Source organism: Gymnodraco acuticeps, unplaced genomic scaffold (genome assembly GCF_902827175.1).
Source record: "Gymnodraco acuticeps unplaced genomic scaffold, fGymAcu1.1, whole genome shotgun sequence".
NCBI classification, from domain to species: domain Eukaryota; kingdom Metazoa; phylum Chordata; class Actinopteri; order Perciformes; family Bathydraconidae; genus Gymnodraco; species Gymnodraco acuticeps.
This window is the reverse complement of record NW_022991896.1, coordinates 87513-114765: the sequence shown is the minus strand read 5'-3', so window position 1 is coordinate 114765 and position 27253 is coordinate 87513. Positions and strand designations below refer to the sequence as shown.

The 27253-nt window shown below is 44.0% G+C and overlaps 1 protein-coding gene across 1 annotated transcript in view; it reads right to left on the bottom strand.

The window, feature by feature from the left end:
- Positions 1–27253, bottom strand: part of LOC117535544 (polycystic kidney disease 1 like 1-like) — a 58408-nt gene that overhangs the window by 6150 nt on the left and 25005 nt on the right. The window contains exons 26-48 of the mRNA XM_034200058.1: positions 27123–27236; positions 25617–25765; positions 25047–25147; positions 24375–24573; positions 23713–23796; positions 22999–23206; positions 12919–13025; positions 12693–12792; positions 9783–9911; positions 9541–9714; positions 9283–9457; positions 8781–8875; positions 7944–8269; positions 7336–7420; positions 6699–6839; positions 6499–6617; positions 5056–5166; positions 4868–4973; positions 4628–4693; positions 4129–4265; positions 3406–3634; positions 1564–1668; positions 1011–1151 (exon numbers count right to left, since the gene is read on the bottom strand). Of these exons, the coding sequence (XP_034055949.1) occupies positions 1011–1151; positions 1564–1668; positions 3406–3634; positions 4129–4265; positions 4628–4693; positions 4868–4973; positions 5056–5166; positions 6499–6617; positions 6699–6839; positions 7336–7420; positions 7944–8269; positions 8781–8875; positions 9283–9457; positions 9541–9714; positions 9783–9911; positions 12693–12792; positions 12919–13025; positions 22999–23206; positions 23713–23796; positions 24375–24573; positions 25047–25147; positions 25617–25765; positions 27123–27236 (3201 nt within the window). The remainder of the gene's footprint in view (positions 1–1010; positions 1152–1563; positions 1669–3405; positions 3635–4128; positions 4266–4627; positions 4694–4867; positions 4974–5055; positions 5167–6498; positions 6618–6698; positions 6840–7335; positions 7421–7943; positions 8270–8780; positions 8876–9282; positions 9458–9540; positions 9715–9782; positions 9912–12692; positions 12793–12918; positions 13026–22998; positions 23207–23712; positions 23797–24374; positions 24574–25046; positions 25148–25616; positions 25766–27122; positions 27237–27253) is intronic.

Here is a 27253-nt window from a genome sequence, read left to right as displayed (position 1 = left end):
CTGAGCACAAACACACACACATCATAGTGACCGGACATCTCCTTCATAAAACGAGAAATAGGGGGAATACTCTGGCAGTTCGATGTGTGTAGAGGTGTGTGTGGTTAAACCTCTATGGGTTAAACGTAGCAGCCTCAATCTCTATTCAGCGGTTCTAATGAAGGGAAACACAATGAAGTAAACAGTAAAAGGCACAGCTCTTTGCAGCTGGTGCTGCTCTTCTCAGATTCTGCTGAGTTACACGTTACTGCCTCCAGTGCCCTGTACAACGAAGCCAGTTCAACAGACCCTGGATATGTTTGAGTTACCCGGTTTAACTAACCCTAACAAACGCGATCTCGCTAAGCGGTCCTACGAAGCTGGTTGTCAACTCAGTAAATCTCTGTCCGGCTGAGAGCAAGTTCACGTGAAAGGGATGGGGTTAGCAACATTTGACCAATCACAAACATGGAGAAGCGTGTTGACAGCGCAGCGTCATACTTCATGAATGAAAAGTAAATAGCAAATCCTGCTTCGTAGTACAGGGCACTGGTGCCGCAGAGATTTCATAAAGTGAAGGAGGTTTTCCTTCTATAAAACAGCTGTGGGCAGCAGACACTGTGAGAGTCACGGACAGGAATTCATAGATCAAAGCAGACTGGTTTACAGACTCTTCTGTTTTGCGAATCCGGTGCTTAAACAAATAGCGCTAAACCCCTGGCCAAAATGTCCCCAAATGAAGTCCGAGTTTGAAATATATCTAAAATAATGTATGCACTGCCATTTCTCCACATAAACATAACAGTCTGCAATGAAACGGTTGTCTCCTCTGTGCTCCACTTCCTAATTGGCGCACCGGTAACTTTAACCGGTAACTTTAACTAACGAAATACTTTCTCGTTTGCACAAAATAGTATTTTGTGCGAACGAGAAAGTATATCGTGCGCACGAGATACTTTTTTTTTCTTCTCCATGAACCTTTAGGGGCTCCGTAGTTTTCTCAACATTAAATATTGTTTTTTCCGTCTCACTTGTTCCCATGTTGCCAGGAGGCTGACATCCACATGCCCTCTGTAGCTGTGTTTGTGCAGCAGCTCCACAACCTCCAGGACGATAACGGAGCGATAGATGTAATACATATAGTACACTAAATACACAGTCAGCAAACTGACCTGCAAACAGAGAGAGAGAGAGAGTTATATTTCTACAGCAGTCAAAGCATACACAGGTAGATTATTTGAAAGTTAAGACCATGCTGTGACCTTCCACAGGTATGTTGGTTTAAGAGCTGCAGGTTACTTTACCCTGCAGATAGGTCATTGTGATCTTGTTTGCATTGGTGTGTGGCCAAGTGTGTGTGCATGTTTCTGTGTGTTTACTGTATCTTAAAGTTGTGTGCAAGCCAAAAATAAATCATATTATGTTGATATATCTGTTTTATTGTGTTGCACTGTTGGAGGAGCCTGTGACCTAATATTTGTATTGTCATAACTACACTGTAGCTATGTACACATTACAATAAAAGCCTTGAATTGAATAGTTATATGTTTGCCTGTGTGTGTAATGCATATGTAGTAGACTCACTTCCAGCCAGTTGCAGGGAGTCCTCCAGTATCCCATCAGCCCTTGCTCCCCTACAGCGTACACTTGACGACAGAGTTGCAGCAGAGACAGGACGAGGAAGAGGAGCTGGAGGGGAGGAAGAAGCACATGATGTTTTTCGTTGCATGGCCTCAGATCTACTTCATATAGTAAACAAATCTCTTCACTCAGGTATTTTTCCACAGGCCCTGAAAACTGCAGTCATTAAACCGCTCTTAAAAAAGAATAATCTAGATGCTTCAGTCATGAACAATTACAGGCCCATATCAAACCTGCCATTTCTAGGTAAAATCATTGAAAAAGTTGTTTTTCAACAGTTGAGTAATTTCTTGCATTTAAATAGCTGTTTGGATGTGTTCCAGTCAGGCTTTCGTCCAAACCACAGCACTGAGACTGCTCTTGTAAAGGTCTTCAATGACATCCACTTAAACACAGACAGTGGCAGAACTTCAGTGTTAGTATTATTAGGTCTCAGTGCTGCGTTTGACACTGTTGACCACAACATATTACTCGACCGACTAGAAAACTGGGTGGGACTTTCGGAAACAGTTCTAAATTGGTTTGAATCCTACTTAAAGGACAGAAAAAACTTTGTTTCTATAGGTAAATACACATCTGAGTTGACAAATATGACATGTGGGGTATCTCAAGGCTCCATCTTGGGGCCTCTTCTCTTTAACATCTCCATGCTACCACTGGCTCAGATAATGAAAAACAACAAAATAAGTTACCATAGCTATGTGGATGACACACACATTTACATAACAATTTCACCAGGAGACTATGCTCCAGTTAAAACACTGAGTAAGTGCATTGAACAAATCAATGACTAAAGATAAAACTGAGGTAATGGTTTTTGGAGCCAAGGCAGAACGTATAAAAGTTAGCGCTGAGCTTCAGTCTGCAATGTTCAAAACAACAGATAAAGCCAGAAATCTAGGTGTAGTCATGGACTCTGACCTGAGTTTCAACAGTCACATTAAAACAGTTACTAAATCAGCCTACTATCACATAAAGAATATATCTAGGATTAAAAGACTAATGTCACAGCAGGATTTGGAAAAACTTGTCCATGCTTTTATCTTCAGTAGACTCGACTACTGTAATGGTGTCTTTACAAGTCTCACTAAAAAATATATTAGAAAGCTGCAGCTAATTCAGAACGCTGCTGCTCGAGTCCTCACTGACACTAAGAAAGTGGATCACATCACTCCAGTTCTGAAGTCTTTACACTGGCTTCCTGTGTGTCAAAGAATAGATTTCAAAAATACTGCTGCTGGTTTATAAAGCACTGAATGGTTTAGGCCCAAAATACATTTCTGACCTCCTGCTAAATTATGAACCATCCAGATCTCTCAGGTCTTCAGGGACTGGTCAGCTTTCTGTCCCCAGAGTCAGAACTAAACATGGAGAAGCAGCGTTCAGTTATTATGCTCCAAATATCTGGAACAAACTCCCAGAAACCTGCAGGTCCGCTGCAACTCTGACTACTTTTAAATCCAGGCTGAAGACTTTTCTTTTTGCCGCTGCTTTTAATTGAACTATTTACATCTTAGACTGCACTGTAACTTTTATCCATGTATTTTTTCTTTTAATGTTTATTTTATTATCTTTTCTTTTTAATGACTGATTTTAAATGCCATTTTCTTAATGTCTTTCGTTTTTTGTAAAGCACTTTGAATTGCCTTGTGTTGAAAGGTGCTATATAAATAAACTTGCCTTGCCTTGATGAAATAAAAAGCAAGCTTCCATTTGTATTTTGTAGATTCTCTCCAGCTGCACACTAGTGGTTTCCACAGATTAAAAGCTAATGCAGTATTTTACCTGGCACACCATGACACCATATTCCCCCACAGCAGGAGAGTGACAGCCCCCCACTGACTGGACCCTGGCAGAGGGCAGTAGGCCAGCGGGGGGGCTCTGCTCAGTGTGCAGGGTCACACTGGTGAACAGGTTTGGTGCAGGGCTGAACAAGGTGAAGTGGAGAGAGACCGTATGTCCGTCCAGCCAGCCGTCTGACTGCAGGAGCTTCAGTTTGGACGCAGCAGCAGACCTGCAGAAATACAGGAAGTCTTTCAGCACATTTGGAAATTCCTCATAACTCTCTACAAACACTCAAAATCTTGCCCAGTTTATTCGTCTAATATCTAGTCAGAATATGTCTTTACATCTGATATAAGAAATAATAACTTCAGAAGTGACACCGCAGTGAGATATCGGGTCTTGTTTTGAGACGATGCATCATCTTGTAACTAACATCACCAACTAACATCAGAAAACAGAACACTTTTCAGCATTTGCGGCTTATATTGTAACACAACATTTCCTGATCCTGGTAAAATATAGTTTAAAATAAGTTCTCCCAGTTAATTACAAGATCTGATTCATCTAAATATCCCATCTTATTTCAAGAAATCTTACCAAGCAAATGTTCACTTGTTCTATTGGCAGATTGTTGTAGTTATTTCAGGTGAAAACAACTTGTTTTACTTGTTTATGGAGCAGCATTGTTTCCAGTGTCCTCCCCATCATGTGTCTGTTTCTCACTTTGTGTGGCCTAAGCCGACTGAAGCACTCTGACCAAACGTCCCTGGAGGCACCGAGTCTTTGGTTTGTTTGTGAGAGGATCTGCTCCCAGACCAGAAAGAGAGAAGACTCTCTGGTACGAGAGTCACACTGGAGACCTGAGCGGTCAGAACAAAACCATCATTTAAAGGTTAAAATCGACGATGAAGGATTAATGAATCTCTTAAAGTAATAATTCAAAACTGTGACACATTTTGCATTACTGGACACATACAGTATGGGTCAATATGTGTGAAACAGCGCTCTCTAGGGGGGAGTTGGTGCAAAACCATGGATTCAAATAAAGACACTGTATTTTTGAGGGAGAATATTGTTTGACTAAGTTGGTAAAGGTGCTACTATAGGGTTAGAAGTACAATCATGTTAATTTTCTAGGAGCTGTCATTAATGGTACATGTTTGTATTAGAATAATAGAAGTGGAGTACTTCTGTACATTAAATGTCTCCTTTGGTTATTTACCTTGCGTTGAAAAGCACTTGACTCCTCCCTCCACAGGATTGGCTCTCCAATCAAGGTGTGTGACTGCTGCAGGACATCAAATTATTAAGCAGAGAAAACGTGGAAATGTTTGTTTTTATGTTTCATGATACAGGAACATGTATTTCTTTAAGATGGTTACAGAAGTGTGCATTCATGGCATTGGATGAATTATTCTCAAGGTATTTTAGAAACTTCACTGCGATGCCTTTTGTATCTCACCACAGTGGATGATGAATTCTTGTAGAGTGAATGAAGGAGATTCTTCTGCGCCCACAGCCACCAGTCCTCATGCTTTTGAATGGACATGAATGCATTATCATGGCCCCTGTTTAAAGATAAATAATCATTTTGAAGTGTGTCAGAGAGTTAAGGGGATAAAGAGAGAGACAGCATGTTTAGGATGTCACCTTGTGAACTGTTTTCTGACAGCTTCATTGAGTTGGTAATGATCAGTGAATGAGCCGCCATAACTTATGCAGAGCATCAGGAGAAGCATGGAGCCACAGACGGACAGATCCCTGGGGTAAAAGAGAAGGAGATATTTTCTTATAGAGCTTTAAAGGTAAACTATTATGCAAAATCCTCTTCTTCATGTCTCTTCTACATCAACATGTGTCCCCTCTTCTTCATGTCTCTTCTACATCAACATGTGTCCCCTCTTCTTCATGTCTCTTCTACATCAACATGTGTCCCCTCTTCTTCATGTCTCTTCTACATCAACATGTGTCCCCTCTTCTCCATGTCTCTTCTACATCAACATGTGTCCCCTCTTCTTCATGTCTCTTCTACATCAACATGTGTCCCCTCTTCTCCATGTCTCTTCTACATCAACATGTGTCCCCTCTTCTTCATGTCTCTTCTACATCAACATGTGTCCCCTCTTCTTCATGTCTCTTCTACATCAACATGTGTCCCCTCTTCTTCATGTCTCTTCTACATCAACATGTGTCCCCTCTTCTTCATGTCTCTTCTACATCAACATGTGTCCCCTCTTCTTCATGTCTCTTCTACATCAACATGTGTCCCCTCTTCTCCATGTCTCTTCTACATCAACATGTGTCCCCTCTTCTTCATGTCTCTTCTACATCAACATGTGTCCCCTCTTCTCCATGTCTCTTCTACATCAACATGTGTCCCCTCTTCTCCATGTCTCTTCTACATCAACATGTGTCCCCTCTTCTTCATGTCTCTTCTACATCAACATGTGTCCTCTCTTCTTCATGTCTCTTCTACATCAACATGTGTCCCCTCTTCTTCATGTCTATTCTACATCAACATGTGTCCCCTCTTCTTCATGTCTCTTCTACATCAACATGTGTCCCCTCTTCTTCATGTCTCTTCTACATCAACATGTGTCCCCTCTGTGGAAAGAGACTCTGAAAGTTTCAGGAAAAAAGATTCTCTCTCTTTTTGTCCTGATGCATTTCTATAAAAACCTGTCTGAAAATGAGCTGATCAGATTTTGGCCACTTTATGATGTCATGACGATGTTTTGTCTTGTGTAACCATTAGCCAATCACCAACCAAGGTAACCCCCCCCCCCCCCCCCTACCTCATCACCTGAATCTCCTCCTAGAGCACCATTGAGTTCTTTGTAACCAAATATCTCTCAGAGGGGTGTGGGGAGGGGCTCCTTATTTTCATCTAAAGTAACAGACAGAATCAGCACTTTGGAAACAGGGCTGAAACAGAGGGGATTATGGGTAATGCTGCAATGATCTGTTTGGTGTTTGGAGCCAAACACTTCAGAGACATGTTCTGTATATATCTGAGACCTGTGATATATTGGTGAATACAGTATAATAGGGGACCTTTAAATCCCTTAGAAACGGTTGCAAACAAAGACGAACCTGAGAGTGTTCTGGATCAGTTTCTCTCTTCGTTTCTTCCCTCTGGTTTTCCTCAGCTCTGCTGGAGTCGGCGGGCGCACGAGACGGAGAAACCTGACTCGCTGCCGAGCTCCAAGCAGCTGTTAAACACACATCATGACTTTAGATTTAAATAGAGAAAGAATAAATTAGAAGAGAATAAAATAGAGTCGGACTATCACCTGTTCAAGGTAAGAGCTTCTGTCCTGAGGAAAGGCAGCATGGTGGCTCTGCAGGTTCTCACACTCTCTTATACTGGAGGAAGTATGAAAGTCTGATCTATTCCTGAACCAGAAGGAGACCACCACTGCCACTGCAGATATCTGGGGAAAGAAAAAATAACATGTACAGTGCAAAGCTTTAAAGACAGATGATGCTTTTTTCACGGTTCATACTTGTATTTTGGATTTCTACTAGAACATGTTGTACATGCTTTAATGATCACATTTTTTTTGTTTTCTTATAATATCAGCCTAAATATACCTGTATTTACACTAAAAGCTTAATTTAAGTGCCTGATTCTTTACGCTCACCTCCTGAAAAAGCACAGTTTGCTCTGATATGTGCCATTTCAATTTAGTTAAGACTAAATTTCATAAATATTCGGAGCTTTTGCAGCGCATGTGAAGGCATCAACCCATGATAAAACAACAGCATGGTTCAATAATCAAAACTAAAAACATAAAACCTCATCATCCTTTCACCCTTAAAAAATATATACCAGATTCCATTTTCTTTCAAAATAAAAGCCCTAGACATGTAATCTACTCATGTCCTTTTCTCTATTTGTTTTCATTGGAAAAGGCTTTATTTATTTACCAGGGCTGGCTGGATGATGAAGATGCAGAACACCAGGGAGAAGAACAGCGAGTGCATCCACAGCAGAACCTTGCTGCTGCTGAACCTGACACATGAGAAATAAATGTTAGAAAAATATCACTGGTCACCGGCTTGAGCTCCAATCTCAGGATCCATGTATCTGTGATCCTCTCCAGAATCATATACAGAGCATCAACTAGTTCCTGAACAGTGTCCTTCACATGCTGATATCCAAGAGAGGGAGTTACTCAGTCACAAGATGGAGGAATAGAAAGCAGTATTCAATGTTTACTTCAGATTAGCTCCACGTCAGAAATGATCATGCTTGTCATATGTCTATCTGCATAGAGGCTGAATCATCATGTTAATCACATAGCTATCATATGCCTCAAACAGTCCTGATGCTCTTCTAGGTAATCACACATCCTGTCATGTTCACAGCTACAGTTGGGATACCTTTGTTATCATGCTACTCTCATATTGGAAGAGGACATTCTGTATTTTCCCGACAATAAACATTATGACTGAGACATTTTAAAGAGTCAGTATTGATAATAAATCAGTCGGGATTATCCACACCACTTCACAATCCTCCAGATGTCTGTTACCTCATCCCCAGCACTGCAGAGAGCACCAGGCAGCAGAGGGACATCAGCAGACACAAAGTCCAGGCCAGGTAGAGGCCCCAGTGAGATCTGAATCCTCCTCCCTTCAGAGGGACGTCCTCCTCCAAGCTGCCGTCCGATGAACCCCCATCAACACTTCTCGGTTCCTGTCCTCCATCCCCCGTCCCAAACTCTTTTCCCGGAGGTGTGTGATTGGCATTGTCCCCCTCGTTAATGAGCAACAAACTGCAAAGTTTTGTGATTTCAGGTTCTTTATCCGTGTTTTTATTTTCCTGAATCGTAGGGGACACTGAAGGCAGATCTGTGCCCTGAAAACACAAGAGTTAGAGTCAGACAGGGTTCACCATGTTGTGGGAATAAAGATATAAAGTGCTTATCTTTTGCCTCCGATAGTCTCCATTTCTTTTATCTGTCAGATGATCATAATAGGACAACACATGTATGACCTTTAAATTCATAGTTTGTACAATAAGAGGGATTATTTCTTAGGAAAATCCTACTTCAAGGATTCTCAGAGTTAAAGTTTATTCCATCCAATACTCTCTTTGTTTTTACTTTAAAAAGGACAGTAAATTATTTTGTGAATGACATTTTTGTCTGTAGAATTAGCTTTTTCACTTGCAGACGTAGGTTTTCAAAGATCAAAAGCTAATGTAGTATTTTACTTTGCACAGGAAATGTATATCTTATGGTTTGTATTTCGTATATGTGCATTCTTGCTCATATCGTCTGACAAGCCTCTCTCCTTGATATGCATTCAAGAAATTCACAGAACAGATAAATGAGACGAGCGTAGTGAGAGGACAGAGCGAAGGTCACCTGGTATTTCTTCCTCCAGGTGTCCTGCGCCCACAGCTGCAGAACGCTCCAGGAGAGATGGGGCTCCGATATACTGCCGCTCACTGAAAAATCATCTGAGAGGAGACGAGTCACAATAAAATAAGGAGAAATAGAAAAGGAGATGAGGAGACAAGTTAAGATGAGATAAGATTTACTTGATTGAATCCCATTGGTAAATATTATCCTCACAGCAGCATGTTAAAACAAGGCATTGCACATAAAAAGTAGAAAATAAACAAACACAAAATAGAAACAGCTCAACAAAAAAATAAATAAAACAGAACTAAAGAGAAAAATATACATGTTAACAGTAAAATATACAAATCTGTAGACAAGACAAATTACAACTAACAAAATGGAGGATAGGATAACATTCATTTAAATTAAGTGTGAAAGAAGGATATGATTATAGTCTATGTCAAGTCGTTTTAAGACATTTTAATGCAGAAATGTCAATTAGACTTTAAATACCAAATCTGACCTTGAAAAAAGTATTTTCCAGTTGTTCTGCTCTTGGCGTGTTGAACTCTCTCAACCTCTTTCTGTCTGAACAGGAATGATATAACTGCTGCTGCTGGCAACATCACACACACACTCAGAAGTCCTGTCCGCACAGAAACAGCTGTTGCTTCTACACAGCCAAACTGGAAGGGCAACTGCAAACAACGGATCATCGTTAAAATGTTTTGGACACTCTTGGGGCTCTAAATATTAAACTGTATAGGTTTTATTAACCAACCTGATCATCCATGTGTGATATGATCAGTGTGCTGACACATGCATATCCCAGCAGAAGCAGCAGGCTCACACACAGTCTCTGAGTGTGTGTGAACGCGTTGGGGCAGGGGCAGCTGTACAAAGATATCCAGATGTGGTAATCGGCCAAATAGTCTGATAGCTTGAGACTCAGCGTCTGCAAGGGGGGGAAGATATTAATATGTGTTTTTTGTATCTGAGTGTATGTGTATGAGGACTCTGTACCTTATAAAAGCCTATTCCACGAGTGCATTTTACCAGAATCCTCTCCACCCGCCCGTCACTTTGGTTCACAGCCAACCAGCACTGAGCCACAAAGAGCCACGCACGTCCCTTCAGCTGCCCTCTGCTCACCTGGGTTATTAAGAAACAGAAGGAACACAAACCATATTCAAAAGGAAAGTCCACGCAGATCCCCAACACTTTACCCGGAGAATGACATTTGCATATCAATGACTGATCCTGTGTTACAGTTTTATCCCAGAGGCCATAAGACTGATGAACCCCTGAGCTCTGTGCCTTCACAACTTCATACCATCTGTTCGCATCTCACATGTTTATCTATTATTACAATAAGCAGTATTTAAATTACAGCATTTCATTTTACATTCTAGTGAACCCTGAAATGTTGAGTACCCCAAAGTGTTATGATAGTAATGTATAGTAGGGGTCCCAAGTACATAGAAACTGCCGGATGCTAACTTGCATATGTTGGGCACTTTGCACAATTAGCATAAATGGAGTTAATTAAGATGAATGGCATTATAGCATATGTAAACAAAAGTAAAACAATGATGTGGCCGATTTGGAGTGGTTTTGGGGCGATTTTCAGGATCAATGATGGCAGTTTTAACCAGAAAGTGGCCATATGTGTACTCTCTCTGAGCTGATTTTGACTACCATGAGTAATGGTGCCACCATTGGATGTACAGAGCACAAGATGGAAATGATTACCTCTACTGTGGGCAATTCTTTTTCAAATAAATAGGCAATCTGTCCAATACAAATACATTTCTAACTTTAGGGTACATTTCCGGGTTAACAACAGGACTCTATACGCTGACAACTAGACTATTTAGCTCATCTTATTATATTTTACTTGTATTTATTGAACTACTCCTGCATTATTTGCAACTTAGTCTATTTTATTTGTATTGTTTTATGCCTTATATCTATCTATATTGCATTGTTGGTGGAGCCAGGGAATGCCTCCATGAAAAATGAAGAATCCAACAAAAAGTGAAAATTCTTGAATGATTTTTAAAAAAACTCTCACAAAACATGCAGTACAATCCAACTCTCATTTATCCAGTCGTATATATTTTACAAACACGCCTGCAAAAATGTCAGAAGTGTTCATGCAGAACGGTCTAAAAGAGTGAGGAGAAATTGCACGTGTTTGTGAAGCAGTTACAGGATAAGTTAAATTGTGCAAGAGTTTGTAAACTGATGTTTATATAGTTTTAGTGTTGTGACATACTGCCGTAATTTACCCACAGGAAATACGTCAATAATTTTCTCAGTTTTTTGGATTCTACCTTCACCGAGAAAAACTAATTTGTATTTCAGAAATGAAGGAAATTGGGGGTAAAGCGGGGATGTCCAAACTACGGCCCGGGGGCCAAATGCGGCCCGCGGACCGTTTTGAATCGGCCCTCAGCTAATTAAAAAAGTATAAAGAAATATGGCCAACAAATTAAACTTCTGCATGTCTTGTATTGCACTTCTTAAATATATATGTTCAAATATATAACACAGTATTCGTGTGTAAATAAGAACCATTTTCAAATAAATTCAGTCAATTAAAGTTGAAAACATTTTCTAACAAATCTAAGTTGATAAGAAAAAAGCCAAATAACAAATGTACATAACGACCTTGAAATAGACCCTTCATATTTCCTCTTATTAAAAGCAATCTGAAGCTTTTGTTTTAGGGAATGAGCTGCTAACAAAATAAAGTAAACCTTCTGGAGAGCTGTGAGCTGTTGTGTTTCTTACGGTACGTCCACACAGCAGCTTTACGGCCCGTCCACACAGCGGCGTGCGTTGAAGCTTCCAACGCTTCTGCCCATTCACTTTGAATGGGGTGACGTCACTTTTAGCCGAACTGCATCATGGGAAGCGACGCGGAGCGTTGCTGGCGTGGCTCGCTGCAAAAGTTGAGCAATGTTCAACTTTTGACGCCTCGGCAGAAGCGTTAGCCAATCGAATCATATGCCAGTACAAGCTCTAGCCAATCAAACCGCTGCTTGTGTGTCAGGGGCGGGAGATTCATGTGATTGGTTGTTGGTCGAGTGTCAGACACGCCCGCCGGCAAGCGTCAACGCACGAATTAGACGAATCTTCCACCGCTTCCAACGCTTCTCTGCCCATTGACTTTGAATGGGGATGACGTCACTTTGCCTCGCTTTTCGCCGAACTGCATTGTGGGGGAGCGAAGCGAAGATTTCCAGGATTTCCAGGATTCAAAAGTTGAGCAATGTTCAACTTTTGAAGCTGAGCTGGAAGCGTCAGTCAATCAAATCACGTTTATGCAAATCTGACAGTAAAAGCGCTAGCCAATCAAACCGCGTGTAAGCAGGGAGAACCAGACCGCAGTTCATTTCCTCATATTCCAAACGAGAAATTACGGTAGCAAATCACCTGGTTCTTTACGACCAGAACTATTAACGGGATACAAACCGGAGGAACCAGGCATGGAGGGAGGAGGCAGAGACAGTGGGTGAAACTGGTAGGTTTTCGCCTGTTTGGGGAGTTTATATATATATATATTGCTCGCATAAAATCCCCGGGGTTTTTTTGCTTTGTATGTCGGGGGCGGGAGATTCATGTGATTGGTTGTTGGTCGCGTTGCTCGCAAAAAATCCCCAAGCTTTCAGACACGCCCAGCTCCAAGATTTTCAAGATTTTTGAAAAGCTGCTGTGTGGACGTACTGTTAAAGCATTTTCAAGTATCAAGAATAATTTACCTACATTTGATAGATGTTTCCAACTTATAACTGAACCTATGAGGCGATATACCTCTCCTCTAGTGAGTGGCCCAGCCCTTCGTATATTCTTCTGTATGTGGCCCTCTGTGAAAAAGCTTTGGACACCCCTGGGGTAAAGGATGTGTGTGGTGATGTCACTCTTTACCTCGGACACGTCCAGGTGTTTGATGTTCCAGCTCGGGGAGGGTCCAGAGTTGTCGTGCCAGATGTGCACCCCCCACACAGGGCCCAGGCTGTCGGCTGCACTGTGGGGTCAGAGACAGACCGCCTTTATAAATGAGCAAAAACAATTCAAAGCAGTTCAATAATTATGTGAGATTTATGTAAAACGCAGCTGTGTATTGACTTTATGTGGAGTTTTAGGATTTCACCTGATGATAAAGGTGTCTTGAGAGTTCCTCCTGAACAGAGTGCATCCTGGGACATGTAGTTCTCTTGTTTGTGAGAAACCATCTTCCCCTTTGAGCACCATGTACACCTGTTAAACACATAGAGGTTTCCTTTAAATATCGGATCATTTTGGGTAGCTTAGTTTAATACAAGTCAAGGAAAACAAGGTCTAATCACAAAAAAAGAGAGATATAGAAAAATCAGGAATAATACACTTGTTTTAAAAGAACAGAATTCAAGTTGTTGTTTGCCCTTTACTATCAGTAAGATGTCCAGGGACGTTTGGATTATTTGTATATGTGTTATCAAAGCCATCTGCTGGATTCACATGGCCTTGCCAGTGACCTGTTTCACGTAGATATAAAGACGGGAACAGAGTGAGACGTGTCTCACTTCTCTGTCTGAACAGCGATATTTCAGAATGAGGAGAGCTGCAGTTTTTCTGGCGTTGCTGCTCTGTCTGCTCTGGACGGGGGCTCAGGGTGAGGATGGAGGGGGGACAGGGAAGAAAGAGGGGGAGTTTGATATCCAAGGAGTGAAAGCAGCCCACGATTAGAGCAGCAGTCAGACCCAGGTGAGCACTGACGTCTTGGCTAAGCTGAAGGAGATCAGAGACATGGCCATCGAACACAGGTTCAAGATCCAGAGGCTGGAGCAAGACAACACAGGTGACACACCTGACGTAAAACACACTGAGAGCCACGTCACGCTGCACTGATACATGCAATCATCATCATTTAGATATAAAATTAATGTTTGTGAAAGTTGTCGTACTTGGTCAAGCTCCAGAGTAACATTTAGCATGACCCTAATACAAAACTCAATATTTGTTCAGCTTTAGAAGCCAAGATGAGCTCCAGTGAAAAAGAGGTGGGGGAGCTCCAGAGAGAGAACACAGGTAAGAAACAGAAACTCTACTACTAAACATTTCCCATTTCATAATTAACCTATTAATAGGATATATCATGAGGTTAATCAGCTGTTAACCTCCATCCATCCATCCATCCATCTTCTCCCGCTTATCCGTGGTCGGGTCGCGGGGGTAGCAGTTCCAGCAGAGAGCCCCAAACTTTCTTTTCCCTGGCGACATCAACCAGCTCTGACTGGGGGATCCCAAGGCGCTCCCAGGCCAGCGAAGAGATATAATCCCTCCACCTGGTCCTAGGTCTACCCCTTGGTCTCTTCCCAGCTGGACGTGCCTGGAACACCTCCCTAGGGAGGCGCCCAGGTGGCATCCTAACTAGGTGCCCGAACCACCTCAACTGGCTCCTTTCGATGCGAAGGAGGAGCGGCTCAACTCCGAGTCCCTCCCTGATGACCGAACTTCTCACCTTATCCCTAAGGGAGACACCAGCCACCCTGCGGAGAAAACCCATCTCGGCCGCTTGTATCCGTGATCTCGTTCTTTCGGTCATGACCCATCCTTCATGACCATAGGTGAGGGTAGGAACGGAAATGGCCCGGTAGACAGAGAGCTTTGCCTTCTGGCTCAGCTCCCTTTTCGTCACAACGGTGCAGTAAAGCGACTGCAGTACCGCTCTCGCTGCTCCGATTCTCCGGCCCATCTCACGCTCCATTGTTCCCTCACTCGAGAACAAGACCCCGAGATACTTGAACTCCTTCACTTGGGGTAAGGACTCATTCCCTACTTGGAGTGGACAGTCCATCGGTTTCCTGCTGAGAACCATGGCCTCAGATTTGGAGGTGCTGATCCTCATCCCAGCCGCTTCACACTCGGTTGGCGAACCGATCCAGTGAGTGCTGAAGGTCGCAGACCGATGAACCCTCACCGGAAATGGGTCCGACTTACTGCTGAGGACCCGGACACAGCTCTCGCTTTGGGAGTACAGAGATTGGATGGCCCTGAGTAGAGACCCCCTCACCCCATACTCCCGCAGCACCTCCCACAGTAACTCCCTGGAAACTCGGTCATATGCCTTCTCCAAGTCTACAAAACACATGTAGACCGGATAAGCGTACTCCCAGGCCCCCTCCAGGATCCTTGCGAGAGTAAAAAGCTGATCCGTCGTTCCACGACCAGGACGGAATCCGCATTGTTCCTCCTCAATCTGAGGTTCGACAATCGGCCTGACCCTCCTTTCGAGTACCTTAGAGTAAACTTTCCCGGGGAGGCTGAGTAGTGTGATGCCTCTGTAATTGGCACACACCCTCTGATCCCCCTTTTTAAAAAGGGGAACCACCACCCCGGTCTGCCACTCCTTCGGTACTGTTTCCGACTTCCACGCAACGTTGATGAGACGTGTCAACCATGACAGTCCCTCAACACCCAGAGCCTTCAGCATTTCCGGGCGGATCTCATCCACCCCCGGGGCTTTGCCACTGTGGAGTTGTTTGACGACCTCAGTGACCTCCCCCCGGGAGATTGGTGTTGATCCCCCGTCATACTCCAGCTCTGCCTCTAACATAGAGGGCGGAGTTGTCGGGTTCAGGAGTTCCTCAAAGTGTTCCTTCCAACGCCCTAACACTCCATCAGTTGAGGTCAACAACGTCCCATCCTTACTGTACACAGCTTGAATGGTTCCCTGCTTCCCCCTCCTGAGGTGTCGGACAGTTTTCCAGAACAACTTTGGTGCCACCCGAAAGTCCTTCTCCATGTCTTCTCCGAACTTCTCCCACACCCGCTGCTTTGCCTCGGCCACGGATGAGGCTGCTGCCCTTCGGGCCTGTCGGTACCTTGCAACTGCCTCGGGAGTTGAAGGCCTCCTGAACTTGGGCCTCCTCCAGACGTTCCCAGTTCACCCGAACTACACGTTTGGGCTTACCAGGTCTATCCAGAGGCTTCCCCCGCCACTCGACCCAACTCACCACCAGATGGTGATCAGTTGACAACTCCGCCCCTCTCTTTACCCGAGTGTCCAAAACATACGGCCTCAGGTCCGATGATACGATAACGAAATCGATCATGGACCTTCTGCCTAGGGTGCTCTGGTACCACGTACACTTATGAGCATCCTTATGTTCGAACATGGTGTTTGTTATGGCCAATCCATGACTAGCACAGAAGTCCAGTAACAAACCACCACTCCGGTTCAGATCAGGGGGGCCGTTCCTCCCAATCACGCCCCTCCAAGTGTCTCCATCATTGCCCACATGTGCGTTGAAGTCTCCCAGCAAGATTAAAGAGTCCCCTTCAGGAGCCCCATACAGGACTCTTTCCAGGGTCTCCAAGAAGGCCGTATACTCTGAACTGCTGTTGGGTGCATAAGCACACACAACAGTCAGAGTTTTCCCCCCCATAACCCGCAGGCGTAGGGAGGCGACCCTCTCGTCCACTGGGGTAAACTCCAACAACGAAGCACCTAACCGGGGACTTGTGAGTATCCCCACACCCGCCCGGCACCTCACACCTTGAGCAACTCCGGAGAAGAATAGAGTCCAACCCCTATCCAGAAGTAAGGTTCCAGAGCCGACGCTGTGCGTAGAGGTGAGCCCAACCAGATCCAACTGGTAACGCTCCACCTCCTTACAGCCATGTTTCCGGCTTCAGAACCGGACCTTACAGCCATGATTCTGGCTTCAATTCCGGCTCCAGAGCCGGCCCATACAGCCATGTTTCCGGCTTCAGAACTGGATCATACAGCCATATTTCCGGCCATGGTTCCAGACCTAGTACAGTCCCCAGCAGCCATGGTTTCAGCCCCAGTTCTGGCCCGAGCAGCCATGGTCCCGGCCCCTCTCCAGTCCCCTCTCGAGTCCCTTCTCTAGCCCCTCCTCTAGCCTCTCCTCTAGTCCCCTCTCCAGTCCCCTCTTGAGTTCCCTCTCAAGTTCCCTCCTCTAGTCCCTCCTTTAGTCCCTCCTCTAGTCCCTCCTTTAGTCCCTCCTCTCTCCTCTAGTCCCTCCTCGAGTCCCCTCTCTAGTTCCCCTCTCGAGTCCCCTCTCGAGTTCCCTTCTCTAGTTCCTCCTCTAGTCCCTCCTCTAGTCCCTCCTTTAGTCTCTCCTCTAGTCCCCTCTGGAGTCCCCTCTCCTGTCCCCTCTCGAGTTCCCTCCTCTAGTCCCTCCTTTAGTCCCTCCTCTAGTCCCTCCTTTAGTCCCTCCTCTAGTCCCTCCTCGAGTCCCCTCTCCAGTCCCCTCTCGAGTTCCCTCCTCTAGTCCCTCCTTTAGTCCGTCCTCTAGTCCCTCCTTTAGTCCCTCCTCTAGTCCCCTCTCTAGTTCCCCTCTCAAGTCCCCTCTCGAGTTCCCTTCTCTAGTTCCTCCTCTAGTTCATCCTCTAGTCCCTCCTCTAGTCCCTCCTCTAGTCTCTCCTCTAGTCCCCTCTGGAGTCCCCTCTCTAGTTCCCCTCTCGAGTCTCCTCTCGAGTCTCCTCTCGAGTCCCCTCTCGAGTCCCCTCTCGAGTTCCCCCTTGGTTCCCCTCTCGAGTCTCCTCTCGAGTCTCCTCTCGAGTCCCTACTTGAGTCACGTCTCAAGTCCCTACCCAATGTCCTGGTCCTTTGGAGGTTCCGCTGGGGGTCCTGCCAACTCCATGTCTGTCTCGTTGGAGGTCCCGCCGTCTACTCTCCTGCCGGGGGTCCTGCCAATTCCATGTCCTGTCCCGTTGGAGGTCCCGCGAACTACTCTCCTGCCGGGGGTCCTGCCAGCCCTGTGTGCTGTCCCGTTGGGGGTCCCGCCGACTGCCCTTCTGCCGGGGGTCCTGCCAACCCTGTGTCCTGTCCTGTTGGAGGTCCCGCGAACTTCTCTCCTGCCGGGGGTCCTGCCAACCCTGTGTGCTGTCCCGTTGGGGGTCCCGCCGGCTGCCCTTCTGCCGGGGGTCCTGTCAACCCTGTGTCCTGTCCTGTTGGGGGTTCCGCCGACTGCTCTCCTGCCGGGGGTCCTGCCAATCCTGTGTCCTGTCCCATTGGGGGTCCCGCCGACTGCCCTCCTGGCAGGGGTCCTGCCAACTCCTGGTCCTCTTCCGTGGGGGATCCTGCCGAGGCCTGTCCCACCAGCGCCGGTTCCTGTCCGGCCGACACCGGGTTCTGCCCGGCCTCCTGAGAGCCGCGGTATTCGCCCTCGAGCCCGGCCCCCTGAGAGCCGCGGTCTTCGCCCTCGAGCCCTGCCCCCTGAGTGCCGCGGTCCTCGCCCTCGGGCCCGGCCCCCTGACTCTTCCTGCCAGCTCTAATCCAGGAGCAGTTTGGAAATGAGCAGAAAGTGGCATCTGCTTATTTGCAAAAGGCTCTTTCATGGCCTCCTATAGGAACCGAGGATGTTAAGGCTCTGCAAGACTACAGCTTCTTCCTTAGAGCATGTGCAAACGCAATGGAAGAGGTGCAGTATTTGCATGAGCTTGACATGGCTGCAAATATGATGATCATAATAAGAAAGTTACCTTACCATTTCAGAGACAAGTGGAGAACTTTAGCCTGTGAGCTGCAGGAGAGGAACAGCCGCAGAGCAACATTCTTTGACATCACACACTTCATTGAGAGACAAGTTAAAATCTTAACCGACCCAGTATTTGGAAACATTCAAGATGCTCCCTTCATAACAACAAATACTGCTTTAAACAGATTACAGCCTCGCTCAGATTTTGTTGGAACTAGCTTTGCCACCACTGTAGCTCTTGTAGAAAAAGAAACCCAGACAGATACTGAAGGGAAGGAACACATTCTGACAAGATGGAGGACATGTCTGTGCTGCGGAGGAGGTCACACCTTGGACTCGTGCCATCAGTTTGAAAAAGGAACACACAAAGAGAAGATAGGCTTCCTGATGGAAAAAGGTGTCTGTTTCGGCTGTTTGTGCGTGGGGCACATTAGAAGAAATTGCAATAAACTAATTTCCTGTTCAAAATGTGGCTTCAAACATCCAACCATACTTCACATCCCTTCCAATGAAGCAAGACACAATGCTGCTCAAGCCAAGAATACATCAGATCTATCAGTGGACAGCGCACTGGTTTCAAGTGGCCTTACAGGGGCTGGTGATGACAATTGTAAACTTCCCATAGTTCCAGTGCAAGTCAAGTCAACGAAGGGCAGCAAGATTGTCACCACCTATGCTTTCTTGCAGCAGTGTTTTGTACATAGGATCTGCTGCACGAGCTCGGCCTAACTGGAAAGAAGGCGCAGATTATTTTACGAACCATGGGCCAAGAGAGGGTCGTAAATAGCCATATTGTGTTCGGACTAGAAGTGGCTGGCTTAAAAAATGACAAAAAAAATTGAACTACCACAAAGCTACACCCAAGTGCATGCCTGCCAGCAGTGGGAACATTCCTAGACAAGCGGACCTACAGAGATGGCCTCATCTGAAAAATGTTAATTTGCCTGAAATAAATGCAGGGATTGGACTGTTGATAGGAACCAATGTTGCTAAGGCCTTGGAACCATTGGAAGTCATACGCAGTGTGGATGACGGACCCTATGCAAGCAGGACAATCCTGGGCTGGACAGTGAATGGACCATTTAAAGGAGTGAGTGGGAATGCAATGGATTTGGACAAAGTATCTGAACAGAATCTCAGTTGTGTTTTGGATGGACCTTGGCAACAGCAGTTCGGCGCAGACTTCCCTGAATGCAGATTGGAGGAACAAGCTGGAATGTCAAGAGTGTTAGGGAAATTATTGACCTAGACTCCTAGATATGACGTACAGGACCAACCCTGACGTCTGTTTATCTCCTTTAAGGACATAGGCTGCTTCAGCCATAATATTATTGTTCCCATTCTGTGACCGGTCAACACTAGGTCACAGATGGTCTGCTGTTGTGGGTGCACTGGGACACTTCCTTCTTTGTTGTTTGTGGACTCCAAGGTATGACATCTTCGAGGCCATAAATGACGGACGCAAGTGACTCAGTGTGCCCAAACTGTTTAAACTATCTTATCAAAATATCTTGATTACTCTCTGTGAAACCAGTTAAATGCACTAACGAGAGAGAGGCGCTCCAGAATTGACGTGGCAACCCACCCGTGCAGTCAGACCGTGACTGCTGTGACTTGTGATGTGAACTCTCCGGCCGAAACTCCAAATAAACTTCCAGTGTTTGACATCAAAGCTCCTGCTCTACCGTGTCTCCTTCCTGAGTCGGTGACTCCCACTGCATTGCTACACAGAAGTTTCCCCTACAAAGAGAGGATCTCAAGTTTAAGAGGTTTGCGAAGAGAGTGTTTTTTCAGCAAGAGTCGAAGAAGTGTAAAAATAAAAGTTTAAAGATGAGAAGAAGCCTCATCTCAAATCCCAACAAAAGCCCTCTCCTTCAATGGCTGCTCAGAAAGGCCCCCGCTGCAAACAAAGAAATGGAGAACAGGATGAAGTGGACCAACGTGCTCTACAAGGCCGAAGGACCCAGAGTCAAAGACGACGAGGACATGCTGCGCTCCTCGTTAAAGAAGGAGTGGGGCGATCAAAGCGAGAATATCGTGAAAAAGACATCTTTTCCACAGTATTGACTCTTTTCGACTGACAGAACACAAGGATTATCTTTGACTGAGCCTAGGTGGTGGTACCTTTTGGCCTAACTGACTTGTGACTCGTACACAGAAAAGAAGGAAAACTACACATACATGAATGTAACTGCATGGACTTGATTACTAAGCTATAATTGTCACATGTCTCCTATTTGAATAATGTTAGTAATTATTATGTATACTATCCTAATAATTAGAGGCTGGTGTGTAGGAGCCATGATCACTGTTGATTAGTTGGCTTGGGTCACTCACATGGGTATGGGTGGCACTCATTATAATCCTGTTCACCTGCGTGAGGTGTGGGTGTGTGGAAGAGAGGGTGACACAGGGCTGTTGTACTTTTTTGTTGACCGCAAGATTTACGATTGCTTTGATTATTATAACAATGTATGATCACCGAGTTTTTTGTGATTAAATTACAATACTATCAAACAGAGCTTTTGATCTCAGCAAGTACCTTTTTTTAGCGTGTCATACAACTTCAAACGGGCCCGGCCTCAGCGACTTTGTTTCCTCCTGTCGCTATACTATCAGAGAAACACTTTAGCAGTATGTTGTTGTCCAAACCCCCTAAACCGAGACCAAGTCAAGACCAAAGAGCCCTCTAAGTCTGTGCCCTGACTACAGAACTGTGATACGATTAACAGCAAACCATAGACACTCCTCACAATGATCTGTAAAATCTACATCCCCATAAAAACTCAAATGAAGACTCCTCTTCATTTACCTCTTTCATTGCCATATATACATTACCTACATATATGTGAAACTTGAGACCAAGACCGATCTGAAAGTCAAAGGCAACTTTATTGTCAATCTCAAAATACACAGAGGGATCCAAATACTGTTTCCTACGGAGCCCTGGAGGGTTCATAGAGAGAAAGAAATAAAACGTGGCCACGTTCGCACGAGATACCTTCTCGTGCGAACACTTTATTAACTCGTGCGCACGAGTTAATAAAGCGTGTAATCAATTTAAATTGATTAGTTTTATGAAGAATATGTCCGGTCGCCAGGGCGTGTGTCCGGTCGCCGGTGTGTGTGTGTGTGGCAGAAAGTGCCTCCCAACACCTACCGCGGTGCTTGTTGAGACACCGGGGGCCACATGAACACGAACACACACATTTAAGAAACAGCAGACAACAACAACAAACAAGCCTCCCTATATGCCAATTAAAAAAGCAGAGAAACGGGTTTAAGACAAAAAACTGATTTATTTTAGAGACTCGGAACGAGCGATTCAAGAAAAAACGACGATTGGTAGAAGTGAACGTCTTCGTAAGTCCTCCTAAATTTAACTCTGAATCACAAACATGACAAACCACCACAGAAGAAGAATCTTCACCAAAGTGCAAAACACAAACAGTTTGTTGCGCTGGTGGAGCAAAACACACGTCCTTTACAAGAGTACCATGTCCTCACACAGGTGCACGGTGGTACCCACACACACACACTTACACAACACACACACACACACACACACACACACACACACACACACACACACACACACACACACACACACACACACACACACACACACACACACACACACCAAGGTGACAGGACATCTCCTTCATAAAACAAGGGGGAATACTCTGGTAGTTCGCTGTGTGTATAGGTGTGTGTGGTTAAACGTAGCAGCCTCAATCTCTATTCAGCGGTTCTAATGAAGACACAGTGAAGTAAAGAGTAAAAGGCACAGCTCTTTGCAGCTGGTGCTGCTCTTCTCAGATTCTGTTACGTTACTGCCTCCAGTGCCCTGAACGACGAAGCCAGTTCAACAGACCCTGGATATGTTTGAGTTACCCGGCTTAACTAACCCTAACAAACGCGATGTCGCTAAGCGGTCCTACGAAGCTGGTTGTCAACTCAGTAAATCAGCCAGGGTTTCTCTGTCCGGCTGAGAGCGCGCTCACGTGAAAGGGACGGGGTTAGCAACATTTGACCAATCACAAACATGGAGACGCGTGCTGACAGCGCAGCGTCATACTTCATAAATGAATAGTGTAAATAGCAAATCCTGCTTTGTAGTACCTCGTTGTATTTAAAGCGTGGCCACGCTTTACATCTCGTGCGCACAAGTTAATAAAGCGTGGCCACGTTTTATTTATTTTTCTCTCTATGAACCCTCCAGGGCTCCGTAGTTTCCCACAGTCCCGAGGTATACAAAAAAAAAACACACATTAAAATGCAAGAACACTCAATAATTGACAAAAAAAACACAAAATAACCGTTTACTTCAAGTAAGCAGGATATATATATAACACGATGATGTGAGTGCAAAAATGTCCATAGCAGCAGTGACTGGTGCTGGATTTGTTGTGTCTGTGTGTGAGGGGGGTGTTAAAGTCCCGGTCCTGTGGGGGCAGGGTGGAGAGGTGAGATCGAGGGGAGAGAAGGGAGGGAGGGGAGAGAGGGTACTACAACACTGCATGCAAGTGTCAATAAACATAAAAGGATGTCAAGTGAACTCTTTTACAGAACAATATTATGCTGAGAAACCAACCATGCATCCATTCAACACTTAAACAGGCGCTATTATGTTTTTTGGGGGGGGTTCCCTCTCCTCTAGGTTTCTGTGCATGTCAACGGTCTGCTAAATTCCCTGTGTTCCCTCCAGAAGGAGTTTCTCTCCCACAAAAAAACAACCTTACCTTTGCACTCATACGTGCTGCAGAGCAGAGAGCGGTGTGGATGGTAACAGCATAGAGGTACGGGTCACACGGGGAGTTGTCGGAGAGGTAGTGGACTCTCCGGTGAGTCTCTGAGGCGACATCAGCTCTGAAACTCAGCAGCAGCGCCGGGACGGAGAGGCTCAAACACAGCAGCAGCACCAGCAGCACCGTCAGGTCTCTGCGCACACTGAGAGGGAGGATGGACTCTTATCTTTACATTCTCGTTAAAAAAATAAAAAATCTTTTCATTACTGATTAATTTGCAGATTATTTCCTAATTAAAGCAATTAATCGGTTGGTTTATAAAATATCAGAAAATAGTAAAACAAATCCCAGTTTCTCAAAGTCCAAAACTTTTTTTTCATGTTATAAAACAGAAAAGCTGGACATTCACACATTTGAGTCTGAAAACTGGATTTTAAAAGTTTGTTTTTGGTATCAATCAACAAATACACTCATTGCTGCAACTCTTTTGCAAATGCCTGCTTCTCAGTCAGTTCATGAAGGTAGAAAATCTACAAAACCTACATTTTTTACATTTGAAAACTGATCACCAAAACATGATCGTGCTCTTTCTGTTGCACTGAACCATGTACTCTTTCAGGAACATGTCCATCATACAAATACAGTTTAACTAAGAGGGATATTTAGTTTTCTCTGGTTAAACACCTGTTCTGAGGAGGGTGGCTTTACCTGAGGAAGGGGTCCAGGTGTGTTGTTTCATGGCTGCTGTGGATCTGCTGCCGCTCCACAGTCAGCGGCCTCAGCTGGTGACAACTGAACAGAAACCACAATTATCTGAAGCATGTGTGTGTTTCCCTCCGAAGACTTGACCGATGATTTCGAATGTATTGAAACTCCAGAATCAACTTAAGAGCCACAAAGACACACAAATAACAAATACATTTAGGCTCCATCCGCATTAGAATCACTTAGCATACTACCAAAAGTGAACTGCAAACAGCCAGCCCACATTTTTATATTATAGTTAATAGCAACCTTGTGCCTCTTCGGGGGGTGCTAACACTTTGCTTTCGCCGCCGTTATATGTAAATATTAATTTTCTCTGTCACGTTGTTTGCATAGCAACAACAACTTCTTGTTAACAGCACAAACTCGTCTTTAAAATAAAAGCATGTCCATACAAAATAGGAAGCCAAGCTAAATTACACTTAAGACATATACAACTGCAACAAAAACAATGCAATATCCTTTTCAGTTTCACAGAACACAAATTGGGTTATTTACTGTGTGTGTGTGTGTGTGTGTGTGTGTGTGTGTGTGTGTGTGTGTGTGTGTGTGTGTGTGTGTGTGTGTGTGTGTGTGTGTGTGTGTGTGTGTGTCCTCTTCCTTACCTGCAGGTGACGTCAGGAGAGGCGTCTGTTTGCTGAGTCCTGCAGCCGCGGGGTGACCACGCCCCCTGCTGGCCTTCCCAGGACAAACACAGGCTGCTGTCCACCGATAGGCTGTAGGTCACCTGCTCACTCAAGGGGGGGGCACCAGGCCTTTTCCCAAAATCAGCGTCCAGCAGGGCCACGTGACCAACACCTGCAGCTAGAGAGGTTTCTTTTTCAATAACTGCAGCAGGAAATACTTGAGAGATTTTAGTAAATATGAGATTGTTGGATGGATAGTGTAGAAGTGAATGATGAACTGAAATAGAAGAAATATATATTTTTCTTATCTTATAATTAGTTTTTAGCACTAAGCACTGAATAATAATGTGATTTCTCTCCAATATGATCAGAACACATTTTCTATGTTGTCAATTTTAGATTTGTTAGAGTAATACAATAATATGGAAAACTACTTAAATGAAATGCATTGACTACATTTGAAATATTAAGTCAATGCATTTCATTTTCAGACATTTTCCACTTTGTTTAATCCTTGTTTAAATTAGACATTCTTTATAAAAACTGTGGCAATGTTGAGATTCAACGGATGATTTCTCTTTATTTACTTAAAGGAATAAGTAGTTATTAGGAGGGAGGAGAAGGAGGCGTAAATCTGATGAAAAGTCTCACCACTGAGGTAAGATGAGGGCAGAGTGAAGCGCGTGACGTTGCTCTTCCAGGTGTGAATCCCCTGCAGATGGTGCATGCTGGGAGTCGGCCTCTCAAACATCCTGCCACAACACAGACTCTAGCCATTTAATAAAATAGTAACGCTTTATTTGTGTAGCACTTTTCACACACCAGGTGCAGCTCAAAGGGCTTTAACAACATATGAATTCACTCTTTCAGTCTGCACACATGCAGCAGGACAACATGATAACACAGTTCAAGGAGGCAGAGAGGTAAAAGGTGTGAAAATATAAATATAATAAATAATGATCCCTCTCTGTAAAATAAAGGAAGACAAAATGTATAAATACAATAAAATATAAAAAATAATTATAATAATACAATTCAAAAAGGGGATGTTGCTAATAAAACCTAAAATAAATAAAAAACCTATAAAACCAATAAAATAAATAAAACAATACAAAAAAAGACAAATTCAAAAAGGGATGTGACGCTAAAATATTACGTTTTATTTTTATATTGCTCTGACCATCAGATGATAATGATTATAAAACAACAACCCAAGCCTACCTGAAGAGAAGCATGATGGGAAACGGCTTGCTGGGCGGCGTGAACACCACACTCAGCTGGATGGCCTGCTGCAAGTGCTTCTGGGTAAGGTTGAAGCTGTGGTGGTTGACCCGGCTGCGCAGGAGGACGTACTCGCACTCAGAGCTCTCCTGCAGGACAGAAGTTATCACAGGGTGAATTAGTGTAAAATGGTGCATATATAATCACAATAAGAGACATTTAATTGTGTAAAAGTGACAAACCTTAAAGCTATTTTAAACACTATGATTAAATAAAGAAATATACAAAATAAAATAAATGAAAATGTACTCTTAGAATCAAGAAATATGCAATATGTCAGAAAGTGACGTGGCACAGCTGTTATAAAACAGGTCACAATTGAACAGAGATGTTCAAAAGATCTTGTACTTAAGTAAAAGTAGAAGTACTCAGATTTTGTACTTCTGTAAAAGTAGAAGTACCCAGATCTTGTACTTGAGTAAAAGTAGAAGTACTCAGATCTTGTACTTGAGTAAAAGTAGAAGTACTCAGATCTTGTACTTGAGTAAAAGTAGAAGGACTCAGATCTTGTACTTGAGTAAAAGTAGAAGTACTCAGATCTTGTACTTGAGTAAAAGTAGAAGTACTCAGATCTTGTACTTGAGTAAAAGTAGAAGTACTCAGATCTTGTACTTGAGTAAAAGTAGAAGTACTCAGATCTTGTACTTGAGTAAAAGTAGAAGTACTCAGATTTTGTACTTCTGTAAAAGTAGAAGTACTCAGATCTTGTACTTGAGTAAAAGTAGAAGTACTCAGATCTTGTACTTGAGTAAAAATAGAAGTACTCAGATCTTGTACTTGAGTAAAAGTAGAAGTACTCAGATCTTGTACTTAAGTAAAAGTAGAAGTACTCAGATCTTGTACTTGAGTAAAAGTAGAAGTACTCAGATCTTGTACTTGAGTAAAAGTAGAAGTACTCAGATTTTGTACTTCTGTAAAAGTAGAAGTACTCAGATCTTGTACTTGAGTAAAAGTAGAAGTACCAGAGTGTAGGAATACTACAAGCAAAAATCCTGCAATCAAAATGTTCCTCAAGTAAAAGTATAAAAGTATTCGCATCAAAATATAGTGAAAGTAGCGACAGTGAAAGTAGTCGTTGTGCAGATTGGTCCATTTCAGAATAATATATATGATATGTTTTATAATGATTGATCATGAAAGTGTTCTCAAAGCTGGTAAAGGTGCAGCTAGTTTGAATTACTTTGTATAATGCAGGGTAGCTGGTGGATTTACTCCAGGTGGAACTAAAGTCTGATTTAACACTTCATTAGATTTAATCATATCATTTATCATTAATCCACATCTGCAAAGTAACTAAAGGTATTAAATAAATCTAGTGGAGCAAAAGTACACCATTTCCCTCTGAACTGTAGTGGAGTAGAAGTACAAAGTAGCTAAATATTGAAAGTAAAGTATCCACAGGCAGAGGATATCAATAATCACGTGAAAGAAGAAATAAGGACATACGTTGTTTGATGGTTGTTTCAGCTGGATGATGATTGGCTCGATGAGGGAGCGCACTGGGATCTTCCTCCTCGAGCTGCACTGGTTCAGACTCAGCTCCACCACAGGTCCACTCAGCTGCAAATCAGCAGAGG